This window comes from Carlito syrichta, unplaced genomic scaffold, assembly GCF_000164805.1.
Source record: "Carlito syrichta isolate Samal-C Ts95f unplaced genomic scaffold, Tarsius_syrichta-2.0.1 Scaffold302313, whole genome shotgun sequence".
Lineage (NCBI taxonomy): Eukaryota > Metazoa > Chordata > Mammalia > Primates > Tarsiidae > Carlito > Carlito syrichta.
In genome coordinates, this window is record NW_007246409.1 from 169,049 (window position 1) to 178,459 (window position 9,411).

The 9,411-nt window shown below is 44.4% G+C and overlaps 1 protein-coding gene across 3 annotated transcripts in view; it reads left to right on the plus strand.

The window, feature by feature from the left end:
- The window catches only part of NCOA3 (nuclear receptor coactivator 3), a 74,101-nt gene extending 64,952 nt beyond the window's left edge, over positions 1–9,149 (plus strand). The window contains exons 17-22 of one of the 3 annotated variants that reach the window (XM_021711469.1): positions 2,187–2,480; positions 3,557–3,664; positions 5,593–5,860; positions 6,965–7,139; positions 7,488–7,629; positions 8,222–9,149. In XM_021711469.1, the coding sequence (XP_021567144.1) occupies positions 2,187–2,480; positions 3,557–3,664; positions 5,593–5,860; positions 6,965–7,139; positions 7,488–7,629; positions 8,222–8,233 (999 nt within the window). In that variant the 3' untranslated portion in view covers positions 8,234–9,149. The remainder of the gene's footprint in view (positions 1–2,186; positions 2,481–3,556; positions 3,665–5,592; positions 5,861–6,964; positions 7,140–7,487; positions 7,630–8,221) is intronic. The other 2 variants (XM_008056288.2, XM_021711470.1) reach the window with 2 other exon arrangements.
- The last annotated feature ends 262 nt before the right edge of the window (positions 9,150–9,411 follow it).

The following is a 9,411-nucleotide window of genomic DNA, read 5'->3' on the forward strand; positions in this document are numbered from 1 at the left end:
AAAACAAAACAAAACAAAACAAAACAAAACAAAAAAAAATGATACCATCAGCCAGGCATAGTAGTGTGTGTCTGTAGTCCCAGCTATACAGAGTGCTGAGGTGTGAGGATGACTGGAACCAGGGCAACATAGTGAGACCCCATCACTTAAGAAAAAGGTCTCAGATTGCTGTCTGGAGAAGAGAGTTGGTATGATAGCACAAAGTAGAAGCACAGATGCCAGTTGTTTTAAGAGTTCAAGAGATGTCCTGGAAAAAGGTTCATGGTCGTGGAACAAAAAGAAGGGAAGGACGCATTATTATGATCTGGAGAAAAAAACTCACAGGACTTGGTGGACGTGGTGTGTGTATGCCCATGTGAACTGGGAAAGGGAGACTGTGAAGAAACAGGTTTGCTGGGTTTTAGTTCTGGGGCAGCGAGTGCCATGTGCTGTCATCTCTAGGTGTCTATGGGGGATTGGTCCCAGGACTCTTGCAGATACCAGAATCCACAGATGCTTGAGTCCCTTAATATAAAATGGTTTAGTATTTCCATATAACTATGCATATCCTCCCACATATTTCAGATAATCTCTAGAGTGCTTATGATACATAATACAATGTAAATTCTGTATATATTGCATAGTTGTTATACCGTATTGTTTCGGGGATAATGACAAGAAAAACAGCCTGGTTATTCAGCACAGGTATGGCCACTCTTTTTATCCCTTCTGAATATTTTCAGTCCCCGTTAGTTGAATTCATGGATGTGGAACCCATAGACCCGGAGGGCTGACTGTGTTGTGATATATGGCACACTGGAGGAGAGCAAGACATTTAGAATGCAGGGCTGCTGGGACTCATGGCTTCTGTTTTCTGCATATTAAATTTGAGATACCTGAGACACCCAGGAGAAGATTTTGTTTGTTTTTTGTGTTGCAGTCTCATTCCATCGCCCAGGCTGGAGTGCAGTGGCATGCTCACAGCCCCCGCAGCCTCGACCTGCCGGGCTCAGGCAATCCTTCTGCCTCAGCCTTCCAAGTAGCCAGAACTGCAGGCGTGTGCTGCTAATTTTTTGATTTATTGTAGAGACAAGGTTTTGCCAAGTTGCCCGGGATGGTCTTGAACCCACGGGCTCAGGCAGTCGACTTGCCTCAGCCTCCCGAAGTGCTGGGATTAGAGGCTGAGCCACCGAGCCTGGCCTCAGATGAAAATTTTAAGCAGACATTTCCATAAGCAAAATGTAGAGTTCAGAGACTTTTTGACTGGAGTCAAAAATCCAGTGAATGAGAGTGCCTGAGTAGAATGTGTATCAAAGGAATAGAAAAGGGCCTGGGTCTGAACCTGGATACACTGTTCACATTCACCCAAGGAAAGGCCAGAGAGGTGGGAGGAAAATGGGATGTATTGCAGGGAGCAGTGAAGTGAAGTGTACATCAGTGAGACTTGTCAGGGGTGTCGGCGCCATGCCTGGCTCTCAGTGCCTGTGGATGAGAAGATGAAGGTGAAGGCCCACTGCCTGACAGCCGCTTCTTAGCTTAGCACAGTGGGCTCTCTCCCCTTCAGCATGCTTGTGTTTACTTCTTTTTCCCACGGGATGCTATTTTGCACGTATTCCCAGCATATAGAGTAGTGATGCCTGGCAGATAACAAGCATTTAATGAGTGCCTGTTGAATGAATGAACCCTGCTCCCCCTTTATGAAGCTGAACTCCTCGACTGTGCGGTTTGTTCACTGGTGAAAGTACCCCAGAATGTGAGCATTTATTGATTTACCTGTCTCTTTCAAAGTGGCTTCTTGCTGCCTTCAAAAATGTTGTACAAATTACATGAGACTTCATTAATCACAGTGGTTTTAATTGCTGTTTTTTTATACTTGGCTTGGGAGGTCCATGTTTATTGGTACAGCAGTCTGGTCTGGAGCAAATAGTGTTTCTCCAGGTATTTAATACACTGTAGACACAAAAACCACTTGAGTGTCTATCAGCACATGAGGGTCTGTGCTAGGCCAGGGCACAGCTGTGCACAGATGGTGTGTAGTCTTTGTTCTCATGGACCTTCAAACAATGAGATGACTTGATTTGCTCTTGGAATTCTGCAGCATCATTGTTCACAAATAATGCGTCTGCTTTTCACTTTCTTTAAAGCATTGGGTTTCTGTTGCGTTCACAAATACACTTCACTGTTCATTTGTGTGTTTAATGTTTAAGGGACAGGCTTTGGAGCCTAAACAGGATGCTTTCCAAGGCCAAGAAGCAGCAGTACTTATGGATCAGAAGGCAGCACTGTATGGACAGACATACCCAGTACCAGGCCCTCCGATGCAAGGAGGCTTTAATCTTCAGGGACAATCACCATCTTTCAACTCTATGATGAATCAGATGAGCCAACAAGGCAGTTTTCCTCTCCAAGGAATGCACCCAAGGGCCAACATGATGAGACCCCGGACAAACACCCCCAAGCAACTTAGAATGCAGCTTCAGCAGAGGCTGCAGGGCCAGCAGGTAACCATTCACCTGTTCTTGACCCAAGTGGCCTTCTCTTCAGCTTCTCCTTCTTAAGTTTGTTTCGAGCTGTGTTCCTCATAGCTCTCACTACTGACTCCATCCCTCATCGATGAAAGAAACTCCTTTTGTTTTCAATTCTCTGTAAGGTTTCATTTATACAGATGTCTCCTTGTTAAGCAGTGGTTGCGCTGGAATTGGATACCTTTCTATAAGAATGCTAATCGTACAGGTTAAAAAGTAGAACATGTCAGAGAGGATTGCTTTTGGGGAAAAAAGTGTTCCTTGATGACTTTGTAATCAGAGGTAGATAATTTTTGTTTTTTAAAGTACTTAATACTAATGACCAAATACTTAAAACCGTCTTGATTTCAGCATTTTAAAATGGAACAGCTGCTTCCTAGATGGTTTATCAAACTGAAACTCTCTTTATTATTCCACGATAAGACCTTTGTTTTCCCTGTTGTTTCCTTAGTCCTCAACAAATATTTTACAATTTAATTATTTCTATTTTTGTGCCTGAGAGGTTTGAGTTATTAAATGTGGCAGAACCAAACCATATAAGTAGATGAGTGCTTGAGTTTAGGATTCAATGAGCCAGAGACTCTTTAGTGCATAAATATTCTTAAAAAGGCAGTTTGGGTATTCAGGAAAGCTGTGTTCATGTGTTCATTTCACTTTTTAACCAGTTCTTTGCACGAAAAGTCATGTAGTGAAAGGTTACAGAGGAAGCAGTTTATTCAGAATCACTTTGATCAAGTTAAAGCTATTTCCCCCATGTGCCTGAATAATCCCAGAGAAAACCAGACTTTATAAATCCTGTGGTTCCTATTGAAGATACTCGTTAAGCTACAAAATTGCACTTTTACTTATTCTCCCAGTGCCAAACAGTAGAGCTTCATGTGCTGGCCAGAGACTTAGCACTGACGTTTTTACAGGTTGAAGTGTGTTGGTTCAGTTTAGATTGGCTTGCAGATGTCATCACAACTTCACTGGGTGGGGCTGAGGGTTTGCAGAGCTGCTTTGGGCTGATCAACATGCTTTCCTTGCGTTCTAACCAGCTTGTCTCAACTCAGTTTTTGAATCAGAGCCGGCAGGCACTTGAAATGAAAATGGAGGGCTCCACTGCTGCCGGTGGTACTGCAGTGATGAGGCCTGTGATGCAGCCCCAGGTGAGCGCCCAGGTGAGGATGACCAGCCTCTCTCTAGCTCTTGCCTGTCTGGTACAGGGCTTGGCCTGTGGTTGGCGCTTATAAAAGTATGTTTAAAAAAAATACAAGTAATTCCAAGTTTCTTGTGTAGGAACCCAGTCCCATCCTCACTTTTCAGCTCTTTGACTCTTTTTTCTTGCTTGTGACTGGAAGGAATCAGGAGGAGGGCTTCTTTCATTAAAACCACCGATTAGTGTTTTAAAAATAAATTCCCTTTGTGTTCAGGTGCTATGTTGTCAGAATAGCTAGCTTGACTTTTTTAGGAATTTAAAATCTTATCTGTACATTTTTCTCTGTTCTTGGATTTTGAAACTACATGCTTATTGGGTTAAAATTTTGAAATTATAAATATAAAAAAGAAAATAAAGAATACATAATCCTATTCTCGATGACACCCTCTGAGATGACCTGTTTCCCATAGTGGGAAGGGATATTAAAACTCTCCTGTCGGGGAGGGTGGGAGGGAGGTGAGGGGTGAAGAGTCACCTGTCAGGTAGTGTGGACTAGTAGAGGTGGCCGGCACACTTTTTTATTTGAGTTGGAGTCTCACTCTGTCGCCCAGACTGGAGTGCAGTGGCCACTTCTGGCCACCGCAGCCTCGACCTGCTGGGCTCCGGCGATCCTTCCGCCTCAGCCTCCCAAAGGTGCGGGATTACAGGCTGAGCCACTGAGCCCAGCTAGCCCTGACTTCTTGAACACTGTCAAGTGCAGTACATCCATATAACCAGAAACCACTTGTACCCCTAAAGCTATTGGGAAAAAACCCAAAACAAAAAAATCGTGCCCTGTCTGCCTGTAACCCCTGTAGTAAAGACAGTGTTAAGGTGTTTTCTTAATGTGTATGAGGCAGGTGACTATGCATCAGTTCTCCACTGTGATTTGAAATGTTGTTTATAATTGTTTTTTTAAAAAACTGAAATGCCCAGTTTTCACTGTCTTATGCCTACTGATAATTTTTTGTGATAATTAGTCATCTTGGGTAAGCTGAGGCAGGATGTCCTCCAAAAGGATCATAGAAGTTTGCTTTTTGGAAGTGATCAGCCCCAGTTGGCTTGCTAGTGCTTTGAGTGTGTCACCCCCAACCTCTATCCAGCTTCTCCTCGCCCTCCACCTCTTTTTCCTGAAGGTTTAAACACTGAAAACTTTCCGAGGTGGGTCCCTGTGTACCTGAGGTAATCCCATTTTCTTTTTTGTGGGCTTCTTGTTCCATACCTCCACTACCCAACACACTCTGAATCTTGCTCCCTTTCCTGAAGTTTTATCTCATAGTTTCTGAAAATGTAGTCTGTGCTCAGATTCCACCCCCAAATGTTTCTAGCTATGTTAAAGCGTAACAGCTTGCCCTCTTTTGTTTCCTAGCCCCGCATAATTTCCAGGTTCCTCTTCTTTTTTTTTTAGTTGGAGTCTCACTCTGTCGCCCAGACTGGAGTGCAGTGGCCGCTCCCGGCCACCGCAACCTCGACCTGCTGGGCTCCAACCTCGACCTGCTGGGCTCCGGCGATACTTCCGCCTCAGCCTTCTAATTAACTGGAACTACAGGCGCGCGCTACCACGCCCGGCTAATTTTTTGATTTATTGTAGAGATGAGGTCTCCCCTGCCCAGGCGGGTCTCGAACCCGCGGGCTCAGGCAATCCACTCACCTCAGCCTCCCAAAGGCGCGGGATTACAGGCTGAGCCACCAAGCCCGGCTTCAGGTTCTTCTTCTTAAACTCTTTCCACTGCTCTCCCTAGCCAGAATGCTTTTATTTTAAATAATTGTGTGTTTTCTCTTTCCCTTAATTATAAAGGAAGGCATTGGGTGTTTCTTTTCTGATACCTACTGTGTTATGGGGGTACTGGATGTTTTAAAACTGGAGGTTCTTGCTACACGTGTGTCATTGCATTCTTTCTTGGGTATTAGCAGGGTTTTCTTAATGCCCAGATGGTGGCCCAGCGCAGCAGAGAGCTGCTAAGTCATCACTTCCGACAACAGAGGGTGGCAATGATGATGCAGCAGCAGCAGCAGCAGCAGCAGCAGCAGCCGCCGCCGCCGCCGCCACCACCACCACAAACCCAGGCCTTCAGCCCGCCCCCCAACGTGACAGCATCCCCCAGCATGGATGGAGTTTTGGCTGGATCTGCAATGCCACAAGCTCCACCACAGCAGTTTCCATACCCTCCAAATTACGGTAAGCTCGACAGTGAAAATATGCCTTCACTAGGCCTGTTGTGCATGAAAAACAAAACTTCTGTTCACTCCCTCTCTACTTCACAAGGCAAAGGAAATTAATTGAAAAGATTGGAAAACAAAAATGTCTGCTGCAGTGCACAGGTAATGGGGGCAGAGATATGCTGCCATAGTTGAGAATTCTTCAGGTCTTATTTTTTTCAGCCCGTTACCTCTTATCTTAGAAAAAGAGTTCTCCCTCTGCCCCTTCTTATGTGTTCTAGTATAGGGAGGTCTGTAATCTCTGAGTGCCTGGGCAAGCCAGTGAGAGGAATGTACTGTGGGGGCTTCTAAGTTCCTTTTCTTGGTGACTTGGATTTATTATTATTATTATTATTATTATTATTATTTTTGAGTTGGAGTCTCACTCTGTTGCCCAGATTGGAGTGCAGTGGCTGCTCCCGGCTACTGCTGCCTCGACCTGCTGGGCTCCGGCGATCCTTCTGCCTCAGCCTTCCAAGTAGCTGGAACTACAGGCATGCACTACCACGCCTGGCTAATTTTTGATTTATTGTAGAGATGAGGTCTCACCAAGTTGCCCAGGCGGGTCTCAAAACCCGCGGGCTCAGGCAATTCACTCACTTCGGCCTCCCAAAGTGCGGGATTACAGGCTGAGCCACCGAGCCTGGCTGGATTTATTATTACAGTGATGCACATGCCTCTTTAGTCCAGCAACTTTGAGAAGCTTCAGGAACATAGTGGGGGTAGAGGTGTCTATTGGAGAGCTTCCACTTCAGGATACAGCCCTACCATCTGGGGACAGTAGCTCTCCTGCTCTCTGAAGAGGGGCAGAGTGATGTGAAGAGAGTGAGATGGAGTCTGGAGTCCCCTTGATACAGAAAGCCCATTGAAGCAACTGACCACAACGTGACCTCGATGGAGCCTTTCTGTAGTAAGCGGTTGCCCTAGCTGTCATTTTGGTGAGAATCAAGAATAATTTATAGCACGTTATATCTTAAACGTATCATCCCCCTTTTAAAAAAACATAAAATTACTACAGAAAACTGATATTCTAAGGAGAAGGCATGTGAGCTTTGCTGTTTCTTATGTTCTTTGTTTTTATAAGGAATGGGACAACAACCAGATCCAGCCTTTGGTCGAGTGTCTAGTCCTCCTAATGCAATGATGTCATCAAGAATGGGTCCTTCTCAGAATCCCATGATGCAACACCCTCAAACTGCACCCATGTATCAGTCCTCAGAAATGAAGGGCTGGCCATCAGGAAACTTGACCAGGAATAGGTAAAGGACAATGGCTTTTAAAGTCATTCACAACCAAGTGCCAGCAGTCCAGGAAATTCATCTCTGCATTTTTTAGAAAAGCCTGTTTGGGTGGAGAGATCAAAAGGCCTGGGTTCATATTAGAAGATGCATTGTTTGTTTATTCTGGGAATCCCTCATACCATGCACATATCTTTTAGGGTATTGAGTACAGACAGCTGGGAAAAGTGAATTGCAGGCTGGTAGCGAGTTTTCTCTCTGACATTCCCAGCTTAATAAATACAGCAACATTTGACAAAATTGCGATAGTCTCTGTGCATGCCCTATGTTGATGAAATGACTCCGAAGGTGACTTTACTTTCTTTACAGCTCCTTCTCACAGCAGCAGTTTGCCCACCAGGGGAACCCTGCAGTGTACAGTATGGTGCACCTGAATGGCAGCAGCAGTCACATGGGACAGATGAACATGAACTCCATGCCCATGTCTGGCATGCCCATGGGTCCTGATCAGGTAGGGGGTTCTCTTCTTTTTCTAAGAAAACCTTAGAAAAAAGATTTTCTATGCCAGGCTCAGTGGCTTACGCCTGTAATCCCAGCACTTTGGAAGGCTGAGGCGAGAGGATTGCCTGAGTCTAGGGATTTGAGACCAGCCTGGGCAGCTTGGCAAGTGCTCATCTCTACAATAAATTAAAAAATTGTGGTGGCACATACCTGTAGTTCCAGCTGCTTGGGAGGCTGAGGCAGAAGGATTACCTGAGCTCAGAAGGTTGAGTCTGCAGTGGCCACACTGCAGCCTAGGCCAGAGAGAGACTCCCAACTCAGAAAAAGAAAGTTTTTCTTATTTTCTGGAAATAACCAAAACCTCAGCTATAATCGATAGGTCCTAGGTAGATTTTAACTTAGATGTGTAACTGGAAAATATAATAATCGGAAAAACCATTGATTTGAAGGCATTGGGCCCTTAGCTACCATTGGTAATGGGGAGTCTAAGGAATCTGAGTCAGTCAGCCAGGGGCACATGGAGGCCATGAATGGAGACATAGGGATTTTTTTTTGTTGTGTAAAGCACCTGTTTTACTCACGATTTTTCTGGTTGCTAACAGAAATACTGCTGACATCTTTGCACCAGGACCTCTAAGGACATCAGTGTACAAATGACACTGCACTAGGATTATTGGGAAGGAAGGAATCGTTCCAGGCATCCAGTCTTGAAGAAAGGACCAGCTTCAATCTCCATCAAGGGTATTCTAAGTGATGTCATTTGAGCAGGACTGGATTTTAAGCTGAAGCGCAATTTCTACCTGTTTTACCCCCTCCTTCAGTATATCATGGTGTTCAAAACACATGCTTTTGGCATTCCGCCTACTAGGGATGGGATTCTGGAGATATGGGGTGTTACTGATCACAAAACTTTTCTGTCACTTTTTTCTGCCTCGCTAGCCAAAGTCTTTTAAATAACTATAGGTGGGCCAGAGAACATTGGAGAAATCAAGAGATTAGAATGTCTGGTTTCTCTGGTTGCAATATTGGACAGAGAGAATAGTCCCCACTTTTAAGTGTTTTATCACCACAGTAGTTCTGTGTTGACCCTTTGCCCAGTGGAAGTGATATTTGAGTTGTTGTCCTTTACTGACGGTATTGAGTTGCTCTGTCCTTACTATTTGTTGTCCTAGGCTTGCTTCCGATGAAGATTTTTATTTGCCCCTATGTCCTGTAATACTTCACTGCCAGGAATTGCCACAGATGTCCACATAGCTTTGCAGAAGGGAAAATGAGATGACAGTATTTAATTGCAGCAGTAGCAAAATTTTCACCTGCTAATGTGCAGCTGAGTGCACTTTATTTAAAACGTAATGGATAAATGCAATATTCTTGAGGTCTTGAGGAATGGTGGAGACACATTCCTGAGGTTTTGTCTACATTAATCTGTTAGACAAGAACTATGATTTTTTTTTCTTAAGTGCTGGTGTCACCCTTTGCCTATATGGTAGAGCAATAATGCTTTTTGAAAATAAACTTCTGAAAACCCAAGGCCAGGTACTGCATTCTGAATCAGAATTTTGCAGTGTTTCTGTGAATAGATTTTTGTTTTGTAAATATGACCTTTAAGATATTGTATTATGTAAGATATGTATATACCTCTTTTTGTAGGTCACAACAACTCATTTTTACAGAGTTTGTGAAGCTAAATATTTAACATTGTTGATTTCAGTAAGCTCAGTGTGGTGAGGCTAGAACGGAAGAGACGTCCTGTGAATTTTGTGGTGGTGCTGGGGGGGGGGGGCGGGGGGGA